This window comes from Pan troglodytes, chromosome 10 (genome assembly GCF_028858775.2).
Source record: "Pan troglodytes isolate AG18354 chromosome 10, NHGRI_mPanTro3-v2.0_pri, whole genome shotgun sequence".
Lineage (NCBI taxonomy): Eukaryota > Metazoa > Chordata > Mammalia > Primates > Hominidae > Pan > Pan troglodytes.
In genome coordinates, this window is record NC_072408.2 from 38818155 (window position 1) to 38844119 (window position 25965).

Here is a 25965-nt window from a genome sequence, read left to right on the forward strand (position 1 = left end):
CGGTATCAGCTTCTGTCCCTGGTTCTCAGCCTCTGTCCCTGGTTCTTCCCATCTCTCAGGCCAAGGTGAGGGCTTCCCACCTGCCTCCCGGGTGGGTAGTTTGAGAAACTGCCTCCTGGTGGACCCTCTCCTAGCAGGTCCTGACGGGCAGAGTGGGGGATGCTGACTGGAGGGGTATGCCTTCCAAGCTGCAGCGGGGGTCCCTTGTTGCTCTGCCCAGGATCTTGAGGTGACAGGCAGAGATCAGTGGCTCCCGGGGGGCACCAGATGCACCGATGGCAGAGGGGCAGGGTTGGGGCTGGTGGTGGTGGGAGCAGGCAGGCGCTGGGGCAGGGAGGGGAGCCGGCTGGCAGAGGGTGGAGGGGTGTGGCAAAATAGCCGGAGAGAAGGAAGCGAGAGACTGGGCTGGGGTCCCCCGCAGGTGCATAATGAGTGCTGAGGCGGGGGCTGTGTGGGGCTTCAGGATAGGCAGTGCTCCAGGCGTACAGACACCACCTGGTGGCCAGATTGGGACACAGACCTCCTACTCGGCAACCACGGATTCTGTTTCCCCGCAGAGTTGCCCATCCAGGGCCCTTTTGAAGGCAGGGGAGGATCTCAGAGTTGGCTTGGAGGATGAGGTTGGAGAGAGCTTCTGAAGGCTAAGAAGGGAAGGGGAGGGCTCCTTTTTCCACAGGCACCTAGACTTGTAGCTTCCCCAAGGCAGAAGGAAGCCTGGGAGGAATCTCCTGGAGTTGAACCAGTGAGGGAGGAGGAATGAAAGGCAGCACTCCCTGGTTGGGAGTTGGGTAAGGGATCTTCAGACATTTGCAGCCACCCTCCCTGAGCTCATATTTGCTGTACTGGGACTCAAACCCTCTCTAGTCCTGGGCAGTGTAAACTGTGCAACTTTCTGCAAGAAGTTTCCCCCTCTAGGCAGGGGTTGAAATGGACCTGGACACCTTTGATTGACAGTTTTTTCCTGTTACCCCCTGGAATGACTGAAATGATTGGTGAGCTGGAGCTGCTGGGGGCCTAGAGGGCCTGGCAAACTGGTCTTCCCAGCTCTCCTTTACCGCAGGAGACACCTGGCTCTGGAATGCAGCATTTTACTTCGCATTTGATTCATTAGTCTCCACAAAGTGAGACGTCAATGCTTCAAGAGCAGACTCAGGCAGAGAGAACCGCATGGGAGCACCCTGAAGGATGAGAAAGCCTTTGCAGCCTCAGTGTATTCACTTCTTATAGTGGGGCTTCTCACTGTGGGTGATCATTTTGGGTACGGGGGTGGTGTCTGGTAGAAGTGAATGCAGAGAAACAGATCTGAGTTAGTGTCCTAGACCCAGAGGGAACACAAAATCCGGAGACTCGAAGTCATGGCTGAAGGTCACACAGCCAGGAGAAGCAGATCTTCCATGTCAAGTCCAGTGCCACCCGCTTTCCGGGCACAGTAAGATGGAGAGGGAGAGGGCCCTGGGAGAAGGGCACTGAAAACCACGCGCCAGCCTGCCTCCAGCACGGGGCAGGTCTCCCTCTGGTGGCCGAAGCAGGAAAGCGCAGCCCCAGCTCCCAGCGTCTCTCACACACAGGCAGACACCAGCGGCTTTTTTTCTTTCTTTTTTTTTTTTTTTGGCCTTTTTTTTTTTTTTTACAATTTTATTTATAACAATATCTGTGTTATTTAGTTGTAAAGGAATTCAGCAAAAATTATTAAAACGTTCACGTCCCCAAAAAGGGGCTGCCCGCTTTCCCTTCCTGGGTGTGGCCCACCTCCTTGGCGTCCCCAGGGGAGGGGAGGCTGGAGGAATGTTTACCAGAGGAAGTCTCCAGCCCTGGGAACCTCGGTGGGGGCCCTGGAGACAGGGAGGGCCTGTCTGGGAGGGGGGTTGAGCATGGCCATCTCATAGGTGCCCCTGGAGTTGGGGCTGGGGTTTGGGGTGGCCTCCCCCAAGAACTAAAACACTCCATCCTTTCCCGCCTACCTCACCCAGAGCCACGTCTTCCAGACAGGGGCAGCAAATAACTCTCCCTTCCCAGAATTAGCCCTCAGGAAGCTGTGGGAGCGGGCAAGCAGGGATGGGGCGAGAGGGGAGAGCCTTGGCAAAGTGTCTTATACAGGGAGGGGAAGGCTGCACCACCAGCTCTCCCAGTGGGGTGCGTTCTGGTGGGAGGGTAGGAGGTGCAGCCCCAAGCCCTCCCTGCCTGTCTCCCTGAAGGCAGCATGGGGGTGCCAAGGAGCAGGCAGGGAGGGGATGGAGAAATAATACTGTGCTCGCTTGCCGGCTTGCTCGCTCACATATAAAATGTAATTCCTTCATTTTTACATTTATACATCCGGCGGGGCCAGGGAAGGGCTGGCTGGGGAGGGGCTCACTGAAGGACTTCACTGGTAGGGGGCAGGAGGCTTTCTGGGGGCAGTCCGACGGGGCAGGGCCCTATGCCAAGGGGTCCCCTATCTCGTCCTCAGGGCCGCGGCCCAGGAGTTCTCGCTTCTCGTCCGTGCTGGCCAGGGAGTGGCGACTGCCGTGGCCCCCCATGTAGAGTGTGGCATACACGGGGTTGGTGAAGTTGGTGGGCTGCAGGGTGACAGAGGGTTCAGGTAGGGCTCAGGAGCTGGGCCTGTAGCCCAGGTTACCCCACCCCCACCTCCGTCCCTCACCTAACCCAACACCTTTGGTTAGGCCACCCACGGCCTCTTGGCACTCGACCCTGCCTGCCTCCCAGCCCACCTTGTCAGGGTCCAGGGCAAAGTCAGCGTCCAGTAGGCCTCCCACATCATCAGGCTCTCCGCCTTCGTACATCTTGTAGGTGGGGTTTCCAATCTCCACGTTCATGGCCCCGTTGGTCATCCGTTGGTGCTGGAAGCCCTTAGCCCTGGGGAGAGGCAGGAGTATAAGGAGACAGAGATTATTGGGGGGGAAGGCTAGGATGGCAAAATAATGACCAGAATGTTCCAGATTCCCTGTGACTCACCCTTGGACTCGCCGCTTATACCAGAATACCACTCCGGCCACCAGAAGCAGCAGCAGCAGCAACAGCAGAGGGATTAGGATGGAGGCTATATCTGGAGGGAAGAGGTGGGACACTGAGTCACCAAGGCTCAGGGAAGCAGGAGGCACACGGTCCCCCTGCTCTAGGTCCCGGTGGCCCTGCCTGCCCCAACCCCTGCCACCTACGTCCTGGCTGCTGCTGGCTGAAGATGTGCTCCTCACACCGGGGCCCTGTCATGTGGGGTGGGCACCTGCAGAAAGGAGGGACACGGCTGAGTAGGTATAACCTCCATAGCCACTGCTGCCAGGAAAACAGGGCGGGGGGTGGGCACTGAGGCCTGACAGTCCTCCTGCTCAAATCTGGGGAAGGGAGGGATGATCTATGCCTGGGTGAAGCCTGGGCCCAACTCACTGGCACTCAGGCATCATTTTGCTGTTCATGGTACAGGAGCCGCCATTGCTGCAGTGGCCGACGCAGGTCAGACAGCTGGGGGCCACCCGGCCATCCGTGCAGCTGCAGGAAGGAATCAGAGGCTGGGGCTGGGGCTGGCAGAGGTGTGCCTGGGATGCTGAGGAAGGGAGGGGCCGGGCAGGGCTAGGACAGGGCAGGGGCCCGGCTGGGTGGAACTGTGGAGGAGGGCCCCACTCACTTGCAGGTGACATCCCCACTCTGCTTGTTGACCACACAGGCCCCTTCGAGACAGCGGCTGCACTTGTTCACCTCACACCTCGGTCCCTCAAAGTAGGCAGTGCAGCGGCATTGTCGGGAGCCATCAGCAGCCATCTGGCATGTGCCAAAGTTCTCACAGTAGCCAGAGCACTGCCCTGTGGTTGGGGAGGGAGAGAAGTGCCTCAAGCCCCATCCTCATGAGGGCTCTCCATAGGTTGAACAGAGCTTTTCTGTTTGCATAATCTTGGTGCAGGGGGCGCACTGCCTCAGGGGAAGTGTGCCAGCACCTTTGTGGGGAAGCGCCAGCAGCTTGGGCCTGGCTCAACTGCATAAGGCCTTCTTTCCTGAACTTGCCCCTGTGGGTCCCAGGCACAGGTTGAACATCACCCCATGCTCTGGGGTCCCCCGTCACCCTCCCGCATGCCCTGGGGCCCAGGGATGGCTCACTCACGGTACTGGCAGCGGTCGCCCAGGAAGCCGGGTAGGCATCGGCACTGGGGCTGGTTGCCCTGGTTGACAGTGCAGGTGCTGTTGTTGGCACAGTAGCCCGCACACACCTGCTGGGTGCATTTGGGGCCCGTGAAGCCCGTGGGGCACCGGCACGTGGGCATGCCTGGTGGGAGAGGATGTGTGAGCATGACTGTGGCCCTCGAGACCACCTGGCCCTATAGCAGAGGAATGGGCTGGGGGGACCTGGGCGAGAAGCAGAGACTGGAGTGACTGGATGCTGGGTTGTGGAAAGGAGGCTGGAGGCGAGGCAGGGGCTGGGCATTTGCCTGAGGTGGGGTGGTGGGTGGTGGGGCTGGGGCCCAGGGGCAAGGAGCAGGCGTGGCGGGATGAGGGGGCATACCAGAGGGGGAGGCAGCACAGGTGCCCCCATTGCGACAGTGCTCCCAGCACTGGTCCAGTTCACACTTGTCACCCGTGTAGCGGGGTTGGCAGCGGCACTTGGGCTGCCTCCGTGCATTGAGGAAACAGCTGCCACCGTTGAAGCACTGCAGGTTACAGGTTCCAGGCCGGGGAGCTGCAGGAAGGGCCCGTCAAGGGGCAGAGCCAGGGGAATAGGAGGAGAGGGACAGGCAACAAGGTCAGGGGAAGTCAGGAGCCACAGGAAGGAGATGGTCCTGAGGCATGGCTGGGACTGGGAGGGCATAAGCGTACCATCTGGGGGTGGCGTTGGAGAGGGCACAGGCACGCATGTGCCATTGTCCAGCCGCTTCCCATTGGGACAGGTGCAGACAGGCCCACTGGGGCTCAGCAGGCAGAGCCACTCGCATTTCTTGCGGTCACATGGGTTGGTCACTGCAGGTATGGGTGGGGTGGGGAGGATGCTGAGCAGGACCCTTCTCTGAGCCCTGTGAGCCCAGGGTGACCCCCTCTCCACCAGGTCCCAGGGCCACAGCTTGGAGACTCAATGCCCACAGGCCTCCCTTCCCCAGCCCAGGCTCCCCTCCGCCCCCACCTTCGGGCTGCTTGTGCTGATGGTAAAGGACCACGTCAGAGGCGTGGCTCAGGCCCCCTGTCAGGTTGACCAAGGGGCTGTGGCCAAACTTATGGATCTTGAAGACACGATTATTGATGTAGGTGACACCATAGATGTAATCCTCAAAGACGTCGATGCTGAAGGGGTGACTTAGGCCTGGGGGAGGAGGTGGAGTCAGAGGGGACCTGAGGGGCACTCAGGCCCTGGCCATGCTGTCCACGACACTGGCACCTGTGGTTCCCAGACACCTCAAACTCAACACATCCAGACCAAATTCCCCCTCCCCACACCTGTTCCTCCTCCTGTGGCCACTACTGGCAAAAGGTCCCATCACCCCCAGACTTCTGGGGTCATTCATGACTGACTTCTATTCCTTCTCCCCCAATTTGCTACATTCCTAATGTACCTATGCTGCCTCCGTGCAACCCAACCAATGAATGGACAAGTAGGCCAGAGGGTCAGGGTGGGTCTCAGGCCTGCAGGGCTGGTTCAGGGGGAGGCCAGCTGGAGAGGCCTGGAAGGCGCTGCAGCATTGCTGGGGGTCAGTGACAAAGGATGGGAGGCATTGAAGTGAGGCCTTTGGCTCAGTAGGGAGGATGGCAAGGCTGGGGACAGGGCTGGGGACTGCGACTTATGCCGGGCTCTGACCTCGTTTGCTGTCAGCAGCCACAATGGGGTCCGTGCCATTGAGCCGGATGCTGCCGATGACTGAAAGCTTGGCGTCTGCCCAGTACAGCCGCTCATTGTGATAATCCACGGCCAGGCCTGGGGAGGGAGAGAGCACTGTGAGAGCTTGGCCTCCCCAACCCAGGCTCGGGGTGGAAAGAACTGCCTCCATGCCCGGGACAGCTCCACCCTGTTCATACGCCACTCACAGTCACCTCTTTCGGGAAAAGCCTCCACGGCCAATCTGCCCTGCCCCAGTCCAAGCCCCATCCCATCCCTTGCTTTTGTGTGACTTCAGCAGCAGCTGGGCTCTGCGAGCCGGGCCCCCTCCACGCCCCTGTCCCTCCTGCACCCTGCCCCACAAACCTGTGGGCCACTGAATGTTGTCCTGCACCAGTGTCTCCCGAAGCGTCCCATCCATCGCTGCCGTTTCAATCTTGGGGTGGTTGCCCCAGTCTGACCAGTACATGGTCCTGGGGAGGGAGAAGGGGTGAGTGTGGGCAGGCCGGAGGGCCAGAGGAGGCAGGCCCAGGCAGGACACCAGCTTCTTGGTCTGGGCACAGGGACTGCTGGGGACTGGGAGGAGGGCATTCTGTCCTTCTACAGAGAAGCAGGCGGGCGTCTGCTTCTGAGCAGGTTGAGGGGCTTTTCCTCTAAAACCACAGTGTGCTCATTCAGAGCCACCGACGCTTGCAGAGCTGTTCCCCAGGGCAGAGTGTGGCTGTGCATGACAGCCGGCCAAGCAGAGGTCAGATCCCTGCCCAAGCAGGCCCAGCTGGGGGCCCTGGGCAGAGGCAGCATGGGGAGGGCCAGGCAGGGGTGGCCGAGAAGACCCAAGGGCCTGAAAAGGACTCTGTCCTCAGGCTGGCCTGGGAGGGAAAGGCACGCATGTGGGTGCAGCCCCCAACCCTGTCCCGGGGGCTTCCTACCACCAGCCCAGAGGCCTCCCCCCAGGGCCCTTGCCCACCCCCTCAGTGGGTCCACCACAATGGCGTGGGGCTCGTCAATCATGCCCGAGATGAGCGTCTTGCGGTTCTCGCCCTTCATCTGCGCCACCTCAATCACATCTCGGCCCGAGTCGGTCCAGTACACGTTTCCGGCCACCCAGTCGATGGCGATGCCTCTGGGCATCTTCAGCCCTGAAATCTGAATGGAAGTCACAGGTTCAGGGGCCACTGCTTTGTCTTCCTGCCATTATCCCCCCGCCACCACTCTGCCAGCCTGCTGGAACGTCACCCCAGGCTCACAGCCAGGCCCCTGGCTTTAAAGAGATTCAACCGGCATGGAGCTTATGCGCCAGACTCGCAGCTCTCACACGTGGCTGGTGAGCCCTCCCTGAAGCCTGTGCAATGGCAATGATCACCTAATTTTATTGATAAACAAAGTGAAACCCAAAGAGGTTAAATGAGGTAGCTAAGACGTACACAGTGGGAAGTGGCAAGGATGGGGGATTGGTGCCGGAGGGCTGTCTGCCTGCCCATCATGCCCTGTGCCCTGGGCTGCCTGCAGCACAGCCAGCTGCTGACCATTCCCACTGCTCTGTCTTCCCACTGGCCATGCCTCAGAACACAATCCTAAGACTGCCCCCTGCCCCACTCTCACCCTTTGCCCCTCGCACTGCCCTTTTGTTTTCTTTTTCTTTTTTTTTTTTTGAGACGGAGTCTCGCTCTATCATCCAGGCTGGAGTGCAGTGCTATTCTGCAACCTTGGTGCCACTGCAACCGAGTGGCACTCGGCTCACTGCAACTTCCACCTTCCGGGTTCAAAGGATTCTCCTGCTTCAGCCTCCTGAGTAGCTGGGATTACAGGCGCCCGCCACCACGCCTGGCTAATCTTTGTATTTTTATTTTATTTATTTATTTATTTATTTATTTAGAGACCGAGTCTCTATTTATTTATTTATTTATTTATTTATTTATTTAGAGACCGAGTCTCACTCTCTCGCCCAGGCTGGAGTGCAGTGGCGTGATCTCGGCTCACTGCAAGCTCCGCCTCCCGGGTTCACGCCATTCTCCTGCCCCAGCTTCCCAAGTAGCTGGGACTACAGGCGCCCGCCACCATGCCCGGCTAATTTTTTTGTATTTTTTAATAGAGACAGGGTTTCACTGTGTTAGCCAGGTTGGTCTGGATCTCCTGACCTCGTGATCCACCCACCTCTGCCTCCCAAAGTGCTGGGATTACAGGCATGAGCCACCGCGCTCAGCCAAATTTTTGTATTTTTAGTAGAGACAGGGTTTCACCATGTTGCCACGCTGGTCTCAAACTCCTGATCTCAGGTGATCTGCCCGCCTTGGCCTCCCAAAGTGCTGGGATTATAGGCGTGAGCCACTGCGCCTAGCCAGCACTGCCCTTTTCAAATCCTGCTCTGAACCGCCTGCTCTATGGAGCTCTTCCACTCCATCCACGCCAGGTTGGGCACTCACGTTGAGGTGGGTGACACCCCGGTCAATCTGTCGCCGGTGGCGGTTGGAAGTGGTAGGAGGCGCAGCAGGTGGCAGGCTGCGGTAGGAGATGGTGCCCGTGTGCCAGTTGGTCCAATAGACACGGCCAGCCTTGACATGGACATCCATAGCATCAATGCGGACACTCTCGTCACCCTGGAATGCCTGCTCGTAAGCCGAATGGGGGTGGCCGGGGAACAGGCTGCGGATCTCATTGTCATCAGCGATGTACAGGACCTGGTACTCAGAGCCTGGAGAAGCAAGAGGCCAGGGCTGGGGCTGTGGGATGCAGGTGTGCACCCCACCCAGCTCAGCTCCTTTCACATGAACACTGTCCCATCTCCTGGTAGGACCATCTGCTCCGGCCAGAAGCTGCTGCTTACCCTCCCTGCTCAGGGTTGCAGGCTCCAACCTCAGCCTCTGGACCTCCTCCTCTCCTCCCCTGAGCTGATCCACTGTGACCTGCTCCTTTCAGTCAGAAACTGTCCCTGCCCCTCCAGACCCAGAGACTTCCGCCTCCTCACGGCTGCTGGATGGCATCACCACGCTCTCTGCTACAAACTGCCTGGCACATGCTCGGGGGTGCACAGGCACATGGGGTGTGTGTGCTTGGCATGGAGCATGAGGGTGTGCATGGGAGTGCATGGTGGGGGTGTGTGTGCCAGGGGTGTGTGTGAATGTCTGTGTACAGGCATGTGGAAGGCAAGGTGGGCATCAAAGCGTGTGGGGAATGTGCAGGTGAGGCCCCCATGACTGTGAGTGTGCAATGCGTGTCTGAGTGTGCTCTCGTCCTGGCAGTGGTGGGTGAGGAGGTGTGTGTGCAATTCAGAGTACTGCCACACCCCAGACTCCTTCAGTCAGCCAGCCCCAGGACCTGCCCCCACTGCTGGGCCAGCACTGTGCTCAGGAAGCTGCAACTATGAGTCTGGGGCTTCCTGTCTGGGCAAGATGTCCGCAGGAAGACATTCCATTCCAAGTCGGCCCCGTTTGATATCCTGGTCGCCCTGCCCCACCCAGCCTTTCTGCCCTCTGGTGGCTCCGGCACCTTCGGCCTTGCAGGTGTTGTGCGTCTTCATGAAGTTCCGAGCGCAGCTGCAGAGGTGGCCGCCCTTGGTGTTGTTGCAGAGCTGGGAGCAGGTGCCGAAGCGCAGGCACTCGTTGATGTCTAAGGGTTACAGGGAGGGTCATGAGAGTCCACAGTTGGGGTGTCCACCCCTGCTCTGCCCCGCTTTCCTACCTTGGCATCCGGGCTGGCCGGGCACGGTGTGGAAGCCCGAGCGGCAGGCACAGTAGGCCGCTTTCTCGGTGCGCACGCAGCGTGCCTCGTCCCCACAGATGCTGGCATTGGTGGCGCAGCTGGTCAGCTTGGGGTCTGTGGGGGACAGAGAGTGGATGCCCTCCCTTGAGCCACCCCAGACCAGGGCGTGGCTCTCCCCCCTCCCCACCGGCGTCCGGTCCGCTGCCGGGCCTCACCGATGCTGCAGTCCTCCTCGTCAGAGCCGTCCCCGCAGTCATCGAACATGTTGCAGCGCAGGGAGGAGGAGAGGCAGCGCTGGTTCCGGCACAGAAACTCCTTCTTGTCTTTGCAGTGGGTGGTCTGGGCTGTGGGGGGCTCTGAGGAGGGCAGAGGCTTTAGGCCCTGGGTATTCTCCCCTGCCTCCTCCTCCCACGGCAACCCCATAGATAACAGTGGCTCCCAATTCCTAAGTGACAAGGCTTGCAGGGGGAGCAGGTCAAACATTTGGGTTCCCAGCCCCACCTCCAAGACCTAAGGCATCAGGCAGCCCCCAGAGCCTTCCCCAGGGGCTTCTCTTTCCTAACGAAAAGCCCCCAGGCTCCTAGCAATGGATCCTCCCCTTCCTGGGCGAGTCCTCCTGGTTAACCCTAACCCCAGTGCAGCTCCCACGAGGACCAGACTCACCCCACTGTGCACTACCCGTCCCCTGCAGGCCTCTCGTCGGCCCCCTGCTCACCACAGTCCTCTTCATCAGTCCCATCCCCACAGTTGTCCGTGCCATCGCATTGGCGCCCGATCCACAGACAGACGCGGTCATTCTTGCAACGGAAGGGCCGGTTGGGAGGGCACACGAACCGGGCTGCAGCAGCCAGGGGGACACAGAGCCAGAATTAGTCTTGGGAGTGGGGGTGGTTGCTGGCCACTGGGAAGCCCGGGAGCCCCGCCCCAAATCTCACCACACTCCTCGGGGTTCTCATCTGAGTTGTCCCCACAGTCATCCTCGCCATCGCACTTCCAGGCCAGCGGCTTGCACAAGGTGTTGTTGCACTGGAACTCATCCAGGGGGCAGGTCCGCACTGGTGCCAGGGGGAGCCAAGAGATAGAATGAGCCATGAGCCCACCCAGACCCCTGTCTCCACAGGTGGGGGTTCCAGGCTCAGAGGGGTCACCAGGCAAGCAGTGGCACAGCCAAATTGGAACCAGGTCTCTTAAATTTCTACTTGGTGGGGCCAAACTGCCCCCTCTGGTATTTAGGGGAGAAGAGGCCATTTTTCAGGGGTGTCTGGAGGAGTTCAGAGGGCACTCCTTCTCTGGTATGTGGCAGGGCACTGTGCTGTGTAGTTCCACAGTGGGGATGTGGGAACAGCACTGGGCTGTGTAGTTCCACAGCGGGGACGCGGGAACAGCACTGGGCTGGGAATGGAAGACCGGGTTCCCATCCCTGTGCCTGGCCTACCAAGGAAGAGCCAAGACATCTGCCCGCACAGTTGGGATTTCTGCTCCAAGCCCCAGTCTTTTCTCATCCCGGGCTTCACCTGCCCCCTCTGTGCTGCAGAGCCCAGGCAGGTCAGCGAGGGACAGGCACTGTCTCACTGCCCCCAGGAAGGGAAAATAGGCAGGGCTTTTCTTCTTGTGGCAGCAGACTGTCTCGGAGGGACTTGTGGGGTGGGGCCTGGATGGGCACAGCCCTCAGGGTTTGCTGGATTTCAGCTCAACTGGTCCCCTAGACTAGGGGGCATTGAGCTGGGCACAACCCGCACAAAAATGTGTATTCAGGGGCCCTGTGTCTTGTTTACTACTACGTCCCTAACACCTATGGCAGTGCCTGGTACATGGTAAATGCTTAATAAATACTTGTTGCATGAAGAATGAATACAGAAGAGAAAGAATGAGTGAATGACTGGGCCATGTGGCGGGGTGGGCAGCAGAGGGAGGACCCAGGGAGACCAAGCCAAGGGGCGCACCGCCAGTGCCGCAGGCCTCCTCGTCGCTGCCGTCCATGCAGTCGGCGTCTGCGTCACAGCGCCAGCGCAGGGGGATGCAGTGGCCGCTCTTGCACTGGAACTGGTCCATGTCACAGCGGGGGGTGCAGTCTTTCTGTGGGCATGGGCACAGGCAGCCGGTCACCTCTCGGCACCCCCCAAGCCCTGCCTGAACTCCTCTGAGGCCATCTCCTTCCTTCTCATCTCCCTGCCCACCTCGTCCGAGCCGTCTGCGCAGTCGTGGTCTCCATCGCATTTCCAGCGCCCCGCAATGCAGCGGCCGTTGGCACAGGAGAACTCACTCTCGGAGCAGGGCCGAGGGGCTGGGAAGGACAGGGGGAGACAGGCCCAGGAGGGTGGGCACAAGGACTCCAGGCCTCAGTAGTGCCACAGTCCCGAGCCCAAGGCCCATCCCCGTGTCTCTGAAGGCCACAGCTGACTGACCCAGAGGCCGAGCCAGTCCTGGCAGAGCCCACTGGCTGCTCCTATGGAACAGCTGGGCACAGGCGGGCTCGCACTTACCCCATGGGACAGACACCAGAGAGGACACAGGTCCCTGGCCTTGCCCTCAGAACAGACTGTGTTTGGGGAGGGGAGCGGGGGCAAGACCACTGAGACAAGCACCAGGGTTTGGGGAGAGGTCAATCAAGGATGATGGGTAGAGGCACGGCACAGGGATGGGGGGCTCTGGGACAGAGGTGGGGGTATGGTGGGAGCACGGGCACATCAGAGACACCTACCTCTGCAACCCCGAGAGGACAGTGTGAAAATGGAGAGAAACATGAGATGAGGTGAAATGGCACAAACTCAAATACACGACATGGAGTGGGGTGGGTGAGGAGGGCGGCTCCTGCCCCCGCCCTGGGAGGTGGCCACCAGCTCTGGCGCGGCCTGTGGCAGGAGGGCCGCGAGACAAGGGCCAGGCCTGGGAGGGGCTCATGCGGGGCTGGGTGGGTGGGGACGTACTGCAGCTCTCTTCATCGGAGTTGTCACCGCAATCGTTGTCGTAGTCGCACTGCCAGCGGCCGGGCACGCAGCGGTTGTTCTTGCAGCGGAACTGGTATGGCTCACAGGTGCGTTCATCTGGAGGAGGCAAGTGTCAGGGCAGTCAGGGACAGGGCTGGGGCAGACATTAGGGTCCAAGCAGGCATGGTCAGGCTGGCCTGGCAGGAAGGGTGGGCATCCCAGCTTGGGAAGGGTCAGCCGCGGGGAGCCCAGGCGGTGTTTTGAGATGTGGGGTCTATAAGGAGGTTTGGGGACAGGAGACATGGTTGGGGGTGTGTGTGTGGGCAGCTGCCTTGGGAAGGAGATGAACAGATCCCATAGGGTGGGCAGGGAAAACTCCACACAGGTATGTGTGGATGAGGCGTGGGCAGGGGCAGGGATAGGGAAACTGGGAGACATGGGGCACGGGTGGATGTGGGGAAGTGAGCTCCAGCCAGGCCTCCTTCCCCAGCCCCACAGCAGGCCCCGGAAGCCCAGCAGTAGGGCCACGCTGAGACCAGTAAGCAGGCGGCCCCCAGCCCTCCACCTGCCAGGGGCGCCATGCCTCCCACCCAGGTAGACTGCCTTCCTCCTGGAGTGGGGTCTCGGCTCACCACACTCTTCCTTGGGCTCATCCGAGCCATCCCCACAGTCATCCTCTCCGTCACACTTCCAACGCGCTGGGATGCAGCGGCCCGAATCCTTGCAGCGGAACTCGTCCACACCACAGGTCATCTGGGCTGCAAGCGGGTGGGCATGGGGTGAGGATGAGACTCCTTCCAGGAGTGTGCCGGGAGGGTGGGGAGAGTGAGGGAGTGGCCACTGAGGGGGTCACACGTCGGGGTGGTGTGAGCAGCAGACACTGGGGAGGGAAGCTGGGCTCCAGGCCAGGCAACTTACTGCAGTTGGCGGGCTCATCACTGCCATCCACACAGTCATTGTCCCGGTCGCAGACCCAGACCCGGGGGATGCACCGTTTGGTAATGGAGCACTGGAACTGGTTGGGGGCGCAGGTCACCTCGGCTGTGGGGCGGGCAAGAGAATGAGGGCCCTCCCTTACACCTGCCACTCCAGTTCACCATCACTGTCTTCTCCCTCTTCCAAGCCCTGGCCTTGGTCCTGCCAGCAACTTCTTCGGAGGAAGGAACAGTTTATCCCCAGTTTTGGTGCTTTTTGTTTTCTGGATCTCTATGTCTCTATATCATGCATGATGATTTTTATGAGCAAAGCAAGTTACACCCATTATAATTTGTGTTGCCCATCTACTAAAGTTATTTGAGAGCCTCTCAAAGCTGTGGGGAGATTCTGCCGGCCCTGCTTCCGTGTCATCTCCCACCACCGGCCCACCACCACCTCTGACACTCACGGCAGTCCCTCTCATCCTCCCCATCTCCGCAGTTGTCCTGCCCATTGCAGCGGAAGATGCCGGGAATACAGCGGTTGGTGTTGGTGCATTTGAACTGACTGGGCAAGCAGACGTGGATGTCTGTGGAGGGAGGAGGAGGTGATTTGTGGCGAAGGGAGGACTCAGGGGCAGGGAGAGGGTGCCCATCCCTCAGCAGGGAGGACACAGGCTTGAGCCATAGGAATCCAGCCTGGAGAGCAAGCTGCCGTGGGCTGCAACTTCCCTGCACTTGAAAGCCCCAAATCCTGGGGCAGGGAAGATGCTGGGGAAGGAGGGAGGGTGGGCGGGCAGTGCCTTACCACAGTTGGCCTCGTCACTGTTGTCCTGGCAGTCATTGTCGCCATCGCAGATGAAGGCAGGGTTTGTGCAGATACCTGTGGAGCACTGGAACTGTCCGGGCCGGCACTTGAACTCAGCTGCCAGAGAGGGAGGCTCAGAGTCAGAGCGGCTGGGGTGGACACGGCCAGGTCCACTTGCAGGGCACCACAGCCCCAGCCTCTCCAGTGGCCATTCAAAGCCTCAGGAGTCAGGCCTCCGACACAGCTGGGGGCCCTCCTGTCACCCCCAGCAGGCACTCACGGCAGTCCGGGGGCTCGTCTGAGTGGTCCCCGCAGTCGTCCTCGGTGTCACACTTCCACCAGAAGGGGATGCACTTGTCGTTCTTGCATACAAACTGGAGGGCAGGTGGGGGCAAGAGGGGTTGGTGGGGGTCTGGGGGACTCAGAAGTCTTTCTTTTGAGGGGCTTGGATGTTTCAAAGAAGTTGAGGCAGGGGTCAGGGTGTTACGGGGCAGGTTGGGCTATGGTGAATTCAGAAAGGCCAGGTATGGGGCTGCGTGGGATAGGGTAGGGAAGGCAGCACTGAAGCATGGCAAGGAGGGTCAAGGTTAGGGTGTGGAGGTGTCTGTGTGAGGTGACGGGGGTAAAAGTATTGCTGTGGGGAGACAAGAGGTAGGCAAGAAATGTGGGGGTGTTAGTGTGAGAAAACCAGATGCATGAGGACATTAGGACAGAGCAGGTGTTGGGGTCCAAGGAGGATTGGGGGGTTGGGGAGCGGGCACTGGTGATGGGGTCTGGGGGACAGCCTCACCTGGCTAGCCGTGCAGTTGGACACACAGGTGCGCCCATCGCTGCCCAGGTAGAAGTTGGTGGGGCAGGCACATTTGTGCCCTCCCCCGGGGGACAGCAGGCACAGGTTGCTGCAGCCACCATTGTTGACCTTGCAGGGGTGATTGGGCACTGCCAGAGAAAACGTCGTGAAATATGGTGACATTTTCTGGCCTACCAAAGGCTGCCTCACTCACTCTATCCTGGACAGAGGCGGGTGGGTCTGAACCCTGCCTCTTTTAGGAGGGAGCTGAAGCCGGAGATAGGAGAGGATTCTCTCAAGGTCCCAGGATCAGGCCAGGGCTGAAGGCCAGCTCCCCACCTCCTCTGTGCTTCCCTCCCAGGGGCCGGCCTGCCTTCCTTCTGGGCGCCGGGCACCCAGACCCCCACTTGACTGGCCTCAGGGACTTGCTGCTGCCAGACTCCAGGGCTGGATCCAGGCCGGGCTGAAGCTCCCAGGAGCCAGACCATCCCCTGTCTAGACCCTCCTGGAGTCTCCCAGTCTCTGGCCAGGAGGGCTTGGTCAATGCTAGAGAAGGGATGAGCAGGAACTCCCAGGGACCCCGGTGCCTGGCTCACCCTTCGCCTGCTCCCACCCCTTGCCTGCTCACCGTCTGGCTGGCGCAGGGCATGGAAGACATGCAGGTCCATGGGCCGGTGCAGCGTGCTGATGAGGAGCGTTTTGTTGGTGCCTGTGGTCTTGTGGGCTCGGTTAATGGACTTTGTTTCCCAGTCGGTCCAGTAGACGTAGTCCTCAAACAGGGTCAGTGCAAAGATGTGCGGGATGTCCTGGCTCAGCACTGCAGGGCCAAGGGGCAGGCACAGTGCCAGTCAGCCGGAGCTCAGGCAGGGTGCCGGCCCACTCCACCTCCTCAAGCCCTACCACCACCCTGAGAGGTGGGTGTCAGCCCCAGTTACAGATGGTTCGTGGTACAGACCCCCCATGGTCTCACAGCTAACAAGTGTCAGAGCTGGAGTTCAAACCTAGACTGCCTCATGGCAAGTTCCTGCCCTGCCAGTGTATGGCTCCCCTCAGGAAGTGGGGAGCACTGCAGTTCTCAATCGCAGGCCTCCCACCCCCACCCTCCTTGGGGCCAGTCCTCCAGAACTGTGTATACAAGGGAAGGGCCTCTCCTCTTCCTTCCCAAGGGAGCTGGGTGGTGGCCAGGCTGGGGAAGCCCCCGGGGTGCTCTGAACCCCACACCCCAGCGAGTGGTGTCCTCAGGCCATATCCTCCGCTTTTTATGTCCACTCTTGTCCCCAAAACTTGATCCCCTGTCGCTTCAGACCTCCATCCCCACTGAGTCTGCTGTGCCTGGACAGTCTCACTGGCACACTGACCAACGTGGCGATTGGAGCCATCCAGGCTGGCAAATTCAATGTAGTCCTCGCGGGCGTCGGCCCAGTAGATGCGCTCAGTGACATAGTCCAGCGTCAGGCCATTGGGCCATGTGATCTTGGTGTCCACGATGACGCTGCGGCTGGACCCATCCATGCCGATGCGGCCGATCAGTGAATGGTCACCCCAGTCTGTCCAGTACAGGTACCTGGCGATGGGTAGGCAGTGAGCCCTGGGAGATCCCGTAACCCATCGCACCAGTGGCCTGCAGGGAGGCTGGGCTTGGATGCTGCTTTCAGGGGCTCCCCCAACCCTCCTCAGCCACATACCCATTCTGCACATCCACCACCAGAGCCCTGGGCTCACGGAGGCCAGAGCTGACCAGCACCGTCCGATAAGCCCCATTGAGCTTGGACACCTCGATGGTGTCTCGGCCTTTGTCGCACCAGTATAGGTTGCCACCCACCCAGTCCACAGCCAGCCCATCGGGGTTGCTGAGGCCTGTACGGTGTAGGACCTGCAGGAAGGGGCAGGGGAGGGAGAGCTCTGGGTGACCTGGGGGAGGACCTGCAAGCCTCTGTGAGGCTCAGCCTCCCCTCGTGTAAAATGGGGTAGAGCTCCCTCTGACAGCTCTGGTGGGAGAACCATGGAAGTAAAATGCCCAGTCCTGGGCCTGACACTGTGTAGGTGTCAGCAGAGGCTCTAGGAGAGGGGGCTCTAGGTGAATGGGACCATGCCCCAAGCCTCACAGTGCTTGGCCAGACCTCACGGGGAACTTCCTGATGATTAAGGAGACATGAGGCTGGCAGTGAGGGGAAGGGTAAGAGGAATCTCCTGGTCCTTGCTGTCTGGGCCCAGAGGAGAGTGAGCAGCTAGAACAAGCAGTCATATAGTGACTAGTGGAGTGAGAAGGAAGCAATTTGGGTTGGTGGGGCGGGAAGGAGAGACGATCTGAAAACAGTCATCTGAGGCGGGCCAGTGTCGGTCGCCGAGGGCTGCCCGCCTCACCTGCACATTGCTCCCGTTAAGGTGCATCCTTCGGATCATGCTGCCCTGGGTCGTCACATCTGTCCAGTAGATCATCTGCTCTCGGTAGTCAAAATCCAAGGCCACGGCGTTGTTCAGGCCCTGGATTTGGGGAGTGAAGGACAGCAGAAGTCGGCTGTGGCAGCAGGGGCCACGTTTGCATCTGGGGGAGGGATGGTTGGACCTAAGCGGGGAGACTTGCAGGGGAGGCTGTGCTGGGTCTGGGAGATGGGCACCGGGGAGGAGGGCCTGGGTTTGGTACCTGCTTAAGTAACGTGTAGTTGGACCCGTCCAGGTTGAGCTTGCGCAGGTAGTACCGGTTGGCGAAGATCAGAAACGGTTCCTCGTCTGCAGACAGAGGATCTTGCCTCAGCTCCTGGCACATTCTAGCAGCCCTGGTCTCCTGCCTGTCTGGAGCTCTGCCACCCGGGCAGTCCCACACAGCCCCTAGCTGCCTGGGTCACCTCATGCCCTCCAAGCGCGCATCTCACCAGTCACAGCCTTGCAGCTGTGGGGGTCGCCGCCGCGGGGTGCATAGCCCTCCACACACAGACACTTATAGCTGCCATGGGTGTTGATGCAGCGCTGGCTGCAGGGGAAGGTGGTGCTGCACTCGTCCACATCAGCACACGTCCGGCCGTCGTCCTTCAGCCGGAAGCCAGGGCGACAGCGGCACTGCAGGCACAGGGAGCCTTGGGCTGGGCGTGTGGCAGGGTCTGGGCCTCCCACCCTGGAGACCTGGCTCAGAGACTCCAATTCCCTCTACCCGGCCTCACTAGGGGCAGCAGCATATGGGTACTGAGCCCACCCAGCTGGCCCACAGTGCAGGCCTCCTTCTGTGTGCCCCTGAGTGTCATTTGACAGAGCTGCGTGTGCCCTCCCCATGGAAATGCTTTCTTCTCGTGGCTGTTCTCCTGCCTCAGCAGTTGCTCCTTCTCAGGCTCTTCTGCTGGTCCCCTCACCTCCCTGCTCCTGGCTGTTGCTCAGCTCGGGGCTCAGACTTTGGACTCCTCTCTTCTCCACCTACACTGCTCCCTTGGGAATCATATCCAGGCTCACAGATTCAAATAGCATCTCTATGGTGATAACTCCCAGACTTCCCTCTCCAGCCTGGGCCTCTCCTTGAACTCCAGACCTGTGTATCTCTTGCCTACTTGACGCCTCACTCCTCTCTTCCTCTCACACTGCATATCTCATCTGTCAGCAAATCTGCTGGCTCTCTACCTGCCAGACAGAGGCAGACCCCAACCAAGCAGATTTCTGTCTCATTCACTGCTGTATCCCCACTGTCTAGGGGATGAATGAATGAATAAGGCAGTGGAGAAAGGCATTCCTGGCACGTCTGGGGTGTGGAAGCTCCTCCCCAGGGCTGGGCATACCTTGAAGCCGATCTTGAGGTCCTCACAGTCCTGGCTGCAGCCACTGAGCTTGCGGCTGAGACACTCATTGATGTGGCAGCCACGCTCGTCCGAGCTGTCGCCACAGTCATCCTGGCCGTTGCAGAGCAGTGCCTCAGCCACACAGCGCCCACTGCTGCACAGGAACTGTGACGAGGCATTGCACTTGTGCTCTGCGGAGGGGCGGAGGCGGCAGGTCAGCGGGGTCTCAGGCAGTCTGGGGAGGGGGCAGAGGGGAGCCAGGTCTGGGGCCCACCTGGGCTGGTGCAGTGTGGGTTCTTGGGAGCCTCGTCACTCTGGTCGTGGCAGTCATTCTCGCCATCACACTCCCACTGGCGGGAGCTCAGACAGCGCCCATTGGCACAGCGGAACTCACTGGGGCCGCAGGTCGGGTACTCTGGGGGAGGAATGGACCTGTGAGGCTGATGCCCTGGCCCGGCGGAGGGCAGGGCCTCCTCCCACCACTGCCGAAGGCTCACCACACTCGGGGGACTCATCAGAGCCATCTGCACAGTCACGGTCGTGGTCACACACGAAGTGCTTGGGGATGCACTGGCGGTTCTGGCACATGAACTCACGGTCGTCACAAGTGCTGTTGTACACTGTGGACAGAGGTGGACACAGCCCTTCAGCCCTGCCTGGCCAGTGGCTGACCGTCCCTCACTCTGACCTCCTGTGGTTCTCCTGGTAGAGTGGGCAGGGCACTGGATGAGGAGTCTGGACACCTGGGCTACAGCTATGGCTCCGCCCCCAGTGGACCCCGCTGAGGCATTTCCTCTCCTGCACCCCGGCTTCCCCATCTGCAAAGTGAGACTGTGGCCATTTGCTGTCCACCCGCTCCACGCGGCCCCGCCACTCACAGCAACCAGCTGCGATGCTCTCGTCTGCACCATCAGCACAGTCTTTGTCACCGTCACAGAGCCAGCGCTCGGGGACGCACACGTGGGTGCCAGGGCAGGAGAAGGAGGAGGGGCCACACGTCTTGCCTTCTGTAGGGGGAGAGAGGGCCACTGAGAGACTTAGGAGGGGGTAGATCAGGGCTAGCAGTGCAGGTGATGGTTCGCCGTCATCTGCAGGGGTGTCTGTGTGTGGGGTGGAGTTGGGTGGGGTTTGTCCCTCCCTGGGGCACCTCCCCCGGCCCAATCCCAGCTTCCTTACCACAGTGAGCAGCCTCGTCTGAGCCATCCCCACAGTCATCGCTGCCGTCACACAGCCACTGCTTGGAGATGCAGCGATGGTTCTGGCACTCAAACTGGGCCTCTGAGCAGAACTTGTCTGGGGCAGTCAGAAGCCACAGTTAGATGGGGAAGGGTGGGGGTCACCCACCTGGGGAGGCCGATGCCATGGGAAGGACAGGAGAGATGCCCACAGCACCCCTCTGTGGGGGGGCACAGCAGCAGCTAGAGGCAGAGTCTCTGAGTCTGACCTCAAGAGTTGGGGTGTGGGGCAGGGGGTTGAAGGCTCTGGATGCCCTTTTCCAAGGGGGCATTTGCTGGGGGGGACTAAGAAGTGGGGCCCAGCAGGTTCTTGGAGCACTGAGTGGGTGCAGTGGTCACTCACTGCAGTGGGTCTCGTCCTCGCCATGTTCACAGTCATCCTCCTTGTCACACGTCCAGCTCATGGGGATGCAGCGCCCACTAGGGCAGGCGAAGTAATTCAGAGGGCATCTGGGGCGTTTCACACCTGGGGGGCGAGGCAGGTGTGAGGGCCCTGCTCACCGCAGGCCACCACCCACCACACACCTGCCCCCGCCCACCTGGGCAGTCGCGCTCATCACTGTAGTCCCCGCAGTCATTGGCGCCATCACACACCCAGCTGGGTGCGTAGCAGAGTGAGGTCCGCTCGCAGGGCTGGAAGAGCACGCCCTTCACGCCCAGGCGGAAGTAGCTGCTGCAGTCGGTGGCACCTGGTGGGGGCAGGGGTGAGGGTGATACCTGGTTCCCCCCGGATCACCCCCGACTGGGGCAGCTGCCAGCCCTATGGAGCCTTCATGCGTTTCCAAAAGTTGAACGGTGCCCTTCCGGTGGGGCACTGTCTGCACCATCTGCTCACTGCCCCCTCTCGGAACCCCGCGGGAGCCCAGGAGCAGGAGCAGGATGGGGACAGGGCCTCAGGGAGATGGAAGCTGTCAGCGGGGATGAGGGAAGGCAGAGAGGAATGTGGGCAGGTGCAGGAGGGCCTGAAGGCGGGAGATGCAGTGAGCGATGGGGAGGAGCCCAGGAGGTGCCAGCAAAGGGCGTCACTCACTGCAGTTCATCTCATCTGAGGCGTCCTCACAATCCACAAACTGGTTGCAGCGGCTGGAATTCCCGATGCAGGTCCCGTCCCGGCAGCGGAACTCGCCCACACCACAGGCTGTCTCTAGAACAGTGCCCGCCCCGTATCGTCAGGCCAGAGTTTTCTCTGTGGGGGCCAGAAGGATGCAGGACAGAGCTCCTGGCCCACAGCACCTGCCCTGGCCTGTCACAGAGTGCCTTGAACCAGACACCACGGGGCCCAGGGACAAAGCTTGGCCAGGGAGGGGTGGGGCAGGAACTGAGGTACAGATAGGTTATGCCAGTGCGCCTCACTCACTGTTGCAAGGGATCTCGTCAGAGCCATCCCCACAGTCGTCGGCCCCGTTGCACCACAGCATGTTGGACACACAGCGCCCATTGCTGCACTGGCGGAAAGTCTTCTTGCAGCGGCGGGAGTCTGCAAATGGAGGAGTAGGCTGCGTGTCAGCCACAGGCACAGGGAAAGGGCTGCCTCCCTGAGACGTCATGCACGTGTCCAGCTGGCCACCCCCAAACCCAAAGGCCCAGTCCAGGCTAACAGTGGTTCTGCCCTTCATGAGCTCCCAAAACTCATGGTCAGGAAGCTGGGTCCTGATCCTGCTCCATCCTGCAGGGGCCTGGGGGAGGAGGACCTGGGCTCTGGGCCTAGAAGAGGCAGGGGCTGCAGGGGGCTCCTTACTGCAGTAGGATGGCTTCTCATCGGACTTGTCCTTGCAGTGGGGGACGCCGTCGCAGGTCAGGCTGAAGTTGATGCACTCGCCATTGGCACACTCAAACTCATCTTGTGCTCGGCAAGAGGAATTCACCGCTGGGGAGGGAGGTGGAGGGAGCTTTCTGAGCCAGCGCTGTGGGCCCCAGTGCCCACGCCTCCTCCCCCGGGGAGCTGAGGTCATCATCAGCTTCTTCTTGGCAAAAGGCTTTGGGGGGCTGGGCTGGAGCATGTGGGGGAGATGGTCACCATCCCTGGTGTGTGCTTGGGTTCTCCGCCAGCCCCTCCCCCCTGCCTCTCTCACCTCGGCAGGTGAGGTCATCCTGGAGGATTCGGCCCCCTCGGCATGAGCAGTTGACATGGCCCTGGTGAGTGAGCAGACACAGGTCCTGGCAGCCACCGTTGTTGATTCGGCATGGAGAGAGTTCACCTGAGCAGGGACAGGGTGGGCGCAGGGCTGGAGAGTGTTCTCTGCTGTGCATGCACCCAGAGTGCACCCACCCATTCACTGACTTCATGGAGCTCCCAAGCCTCTGCTCAGCCACAGCAGGCAAAGCGGCTTGCAGCCAGTGGGGAGGGCATGGGGATGGCTGCTGTGGGAGGGCCAGGTGCATGGGGTTTTCGGCAGGTGTGCCGTTGAGGATGTGTGTGCTTTTAGGCAGGGCACCGTGGGCTTTGAGGAGTGTTTCTGAGAGATTCGAATCTGAGGGCCCTGAGATCACGGGTGCAGTAGTGAGCCCCAGGGCGCATGGGAGACACCTGGGAAAGCTGCAGGTCTGTGGTGGGGGGCGCTGGGGCATGTACTCGTGCCCACTGAGGGCACGTGCACCCAGGCTTTCAGCTGTCTGTGTGGCTCCAAGTGAGGAGAGTGACCAGGGTGAGGGTGGGGGCACCGAGGGCATGGATGAGCCCTGAGGGGCGGGTGTGACATGAATGTGTGTGTGCAACGTGGAGGAGATGCCAGGCGTGTGCAGAGTCCATCTGTGTGCGTAGATGCCTTGGTGGGAAGGGGTACAGGAGCACTGGGGGTTTTGCAGTTCCAAAGGTGTGTACAGCTGTGTGTGTCTGCGTAATGGAGGCCCAGGGAGAGCAGGACCAGGCAAGTGTGTGTGGGGTGTGGTGTGTGGGGTGTTTATAGTATGTCTGTGAGATGTGTGTGTGTGTGTGTGTGTGTGGCGTGTTTGTGGTACGTGTGGTGTGTGGTGTGTGTGTGTGCTGTGTGGTGTGTGTGTGTGTGATATGTGTTGTGGGTGGTAGGTGTGTAGCATGTGTGTGTCCTATGTGTGGTGTGTATGTGTCATGTGTGGTGTGTGTATGTGGTGTGTGTATGTGGTGTGTGTGTGGTGTGTTGCGTGGTGTGTGTGTGGTGTGTTGCATGGTGTGGTGTGTGTCTTGTGTGTGCTGCAGTGTGTGTGGTATCTGTGTATGTGGTGTGTGTGTGGTGTGGTGTGTGTGCTGCATGTGTATGTGGTATAGTATGTGTGGTGTGTGTATGTGTGTGTGCATGTGGTGTGTGTTGGTTTGTGTGGTGTACATGTCCTGTGTGGTGTGTGTGGTGTGTTGTATGGTGTGGTGTGTATCTCGTGTGTGCTGCAGTGTGTGTGCTATGTGGTGTATGTATTGTGTGTGCGGTGGTGTGCGTATGTGGTATGTATGGTGTGTGTGTGGGAAATGTGTGTATGTTTTGTGCTGTGTGTGTGGTGTGTGTATGTGGTGTGGTGTGTGTATGTGGTGTGTGTGTGGGGTGTGTAGTGTGTGTGGTATGTGTAGTGTGTGGTGGTGTGTGTATGTGGTATGTGTGGGGTGTGTGTGGTATGTGTGGTGTGTGTGCATGTGGTGTGTGGTGTGTGTGTGGTATGTGTGTGGTATGGTGTATGTGGGGTGTGCATGTGATATGTGTGGTGTGTGTATGTGTTGGGGGTGTATGTGTATGTGGTGTGTGGGGGGTGTGTATGGTGTGTGTGTGTGTTGAGTGTGTGGGAGGGGTGTGGTGTGTGTATGTGGTGTGGTGTGTGTAGTGCAGTATGTGTGGGATGTGTGTGTGGTATGTGTAGGGTGCGTGTGGTATGTGCGATGTGTGTGTGGGGTGTGTGTTTGTATGTCCATGCACGACAGGCAGGAGGGTGAGGCAGGTGGCGGCAGCCCCACTCACAGCTGTTGGTGTCGTTGGCCACGGCGATGATGCCCATGGGCTGCTGGGGGATGTCCACGCGCAGCAGCTTCATGTTGCTGCCCACGTGCTTGTTGGCCCGCTGCACTGCCCGCCGCACCCAGTCGGTCCAGAAAATGTGCTCCCCATACACGGCCAGCCCGAAGGGGTGGACAGGCTCTGATTTTAGGATCACCTGTGGAGACAGCGCCATCACCGTCACAGCATCGCTCAGGCCTCTTGCCCAGTCTCCACCGGACCACAGCCTGGCCTGGCCTCTGACAGCTACAGAATGAGGGCCCGCAGAGGCATCCTGCCATCTCCCTCATCTAGCTGATGAGGAGCAAGCTGGACAGGGTGGGGTTGACTGAGGCTGGGGCCTGGAGGGACTCACCTCCTCCCAGCTGTTCCCACCATGTCTGTGCCTGGACGGTCTTGGTTGACGGCTGACCCTGGCCCTGGCCTCCCCTCAGCCGCCCGCCAGCTCACCCACCCCGCAGACTCACATAGCGGTGGGAGCCGTCATACTCGCACCGCTCGATCTTGTCCAGGGTGGCGTCAGAGAAGTAGAGCTTCTCGGCACGGTGGTCGATGGCCAGGCCATTGGGGGTACGGATGTCCTTCTCGATAAGGGTCAGGACATTGGCTCCCGAGAGCGCCGCCCGCATGATGCTGGGATGCTGCTCATTCCAGTTGGTCCAGAACATGAGGCTGGGGGAAGAGGGTCCAGAGATCAGGAGGCAAAGCCTGAGAGTCCACCACAGAGGTCACAGGCCAGGACGCGTAGGCACCTGGAACCTGGAAGCCTGCCAGGGCAAAGCCACCCCAGAGCCATAGAGGCCAGCAGTGCCCCAATGCCCAGGAAGGGCCCCACTATTGCACAGACAGTTCACACACGAGGTGGCTGAGTGTGAGGGGATGAGGGCCAAGTGTGAGATATTCACATTGGAGTATCTGGGCAGTGACCGTCTACTTGCTGAGAAGAGAGCCGGTGCAGCCAAGTGAGACAGGCCCTGGGGTTCCAGCCCTGGCTCCACCACCCACCAGCTAGGTGCCCTTAGGCAACTTACTCAACTGCCCTGTGCCTCAGTTTCCTCCTCTATGAGGTGGGGATGGTAGCACCACCTGCCTCGCAGGATGTGAGAGTGGAAGAAGTTAATCTCCATCTTAAGGACAGATGGCACACACTATGTGAGTATTTCCCAGGAGTTTATTCTTAACTGCTCTCTTCTGTGCAGGGAGGCTGGCTGTCTTCCAGATCATTCAGGAAGCCCTTGTGGAGCTGAGTGTGGCATGTGTCCCAGGTCCTGGGGTATGTGGGTCCTATCCTCAAGCAGCTCTCAAGAGTCCCCTTCTCCGTACTTTGAGGCCTTTGCATGTTTGGGGTTGGAGCCAGCGTTCTGCCTCGTAACGGCTCCGACCTTGAATGAGCCTGTCGCCCCTCTGAGCCCTGGTTTCCTCTCAGTAAAGGAGGCAATGGGAACAGCCAGCCCCCAATTATGCCGTGCTCCTTGTGGGGTGGTGCTGAGGCTGGAGGGGGGCTGTGGAAGGCCTCAGGGCCGGTCATGCACTACCCTGGGTGTGACAGAGTGGTCCTTGGACCACCGGCATTGGATGGTGAGCCCTGGGCCCTCGGTCCCAGAGCTTGTCACTCAGCTAGGCCCAGGGCGGGGCAGGGGACTCCACATTCTCTTGCTCCTAGGCGATCCTTAGGCACAGTGGAGTCTGAGATCACCAAGCCACACAAAAGCCAGCTCCGTTCTCCAGTTCCCTAACAGGACCTGCCCCCACCCCCACCCCAGTGCCTCTGGCCTCCTCCTACCTCTGCCCCTCACCATTCTGGCCACAGATGTGTCCTCTGGCCTGTGAACTTGTCTCCTCAGACCTCTCCAGGTCACACCCTTCTTGCCCACCCCCGGCGTCTCCAGCACCATTGAACTATCCCGCCTTCTGCTGGGCTCACATAGGAAAATGGTGCTGCTCTGCCCCTCTGGAGACACTGGCTGCCCTGAGCCTCGGCGAGCTCATGAGAAGCTCTGATCTTAAGGGCCTCATCCTGGAGGAGAGCAGGGGTTTGCGGTGGCTCTGGAATCGGGATGTAAGTTGGGAGGGAGGCGGCGTGTCCT

General features: G+C 60.1%; 1 protein-coding gene across 2 annotated transcripts in view; it reads right to left on the bottom strand.

Annotated features, from left to right (window-relative positions):
* Window positions 1–1634: 1634 nt before the first annotated feature.
* LRP1 (LDL receptor related protein 1) overlaps window positions 1635–25965 on the bottom strand; it is an 85312-nt gene continuing 60981 nt past the window's right edge. The window contains exons 43-89 of one of the 2 annotated variants that reach the window (XM_016924881.4): window positions 24346–24550; window positions 23843–24035; window positions 21995–22120; window positions 21661–21789; window positions 21280–21399; window positions 20953–21066; window positions 20462–20611; window positions 20266–20388; window positions 19864–19980; window positions 19566–19694; window positions 19185–19307; window positions 18962–19102; window positions 18688–18878; window positions 17800–17983; window positions 17571–17656; window positions 17291–17410; window positions 16612–16799; window positions 16285–16490; window positions 15555–15743; window positions 14927–15075; window positions 14417–14510; window positions 14137–14253; window positions 13799–13918; window positions 13333–13455; window positions 13047–13172; window positions 12415–12531; window positions 11665–11771; window positions 11431–11563; window positions 10423–10542; window positions 10203–10325; window positions 9703–9843; window positions 9467–9601; window positions 9275–9394; window positions 8212–8480; window positions 6756–6934; window positions 6155–6261; window positions 5771–5887; window positions 5102–5278; window positions 4801–4941; window positions 4490–4663; window positions 4091–4252; window positions 3620–3794; window positions 3382–3483; window positions 3156–3220; window positions 2953–3043; window positions 2709–2853; window positions 1635–2555 (exon numbers count right to left, since the gene is read on the bottom strand). In XM_016924881.4, the coding sequence (XP_016780370.1) occupies window positions 2415–2555; window positions 2709–2853; window positions 2953–3043; window positions 3156–3220; window positions 3382–3483; window positions 3620–3794; window positions 4091–4252; window positions 4490–4663; window positions 4801–4941; window positions 5102–5278; window positions 5771–5887; window positions 6155–6261; window positions 6756–6934; window positions 8212–8480; window positions 9275–9394; window positions 9467–9601; window positions 9703–9843; window positions 10203–10325; window positions 10423–10542; window positions 11431–11563; window positions 11665–11771; window positions 12415–12531; window positions 13047–13172; window positions 13333–13455; window positions 13799–13918; window positions 14137–14253; window positions 14417–14510; window positions 14927–15075; window positions 15555–15743; window positions 16285–16490; window positions 16612–16799; window positions 17291–17410; window positions 17571–17656; window positions 17800–17983; window positions 18688–18878; window positions 18962–19102; window positions 19185–19307; window positions 19566–19694; window positions 19864–19980; window positions 20266–20388; window positions 20462–20611; window positions 20953–21066; window positions 21280–21399; window positions 21661–21789; window positions 21995–22120; window positions 23843–24035; window positions 24346–24550 (6604 nt within the window). In that variant the 3' untranslated portion in view covers window positions 1635–2414. The remainder of the gene's footprint in view (window positions 2556–2708; window positions 2854–2952; window positions 3044–3155; window positions 3221–3381; window positions 3484–3619; window positions 3795–4090; window positions 4253–4489; window positions 4664–4800; window positions 4942–5101; window positions 5279–5770; window positions 5888–6154; window positions 6262–6755; window positions 6935–8211; window positions 8481–9274; window positions 9395–9466; window positions 9602–9702; window positions 9844–10202; window positions 10326–10422; window positions 10543–11430; window positions 11564–11664; window positions 11772–12414; window positions 12532–13046; window positions 13173–13332; window positions 13456–13798; window positions 13919–14136; window positions 14254–14416; window positions 14511–14926; window positions 15076–15554; window positions 15744–16284; window positions 16491–16611; window positions 16800–17290; window positions 17411–17570; window positions 17657–17799; window positions 17984–18687; window positions 18879–18961; window positions 19103–19184; window positions 19308–19565; window positions 19695–19863; window positions 19981–20265; window positions 20389–20461; window positions 20612–20952; window positions 21067–21279; window positions 21400–21660; window positions 21790–21994; window positions 22121–23842; window positions 24036–24345; window positions 24551–25965) is intronic. The other variant, XM_016924882.4, reaches the window with a different exon arrangement.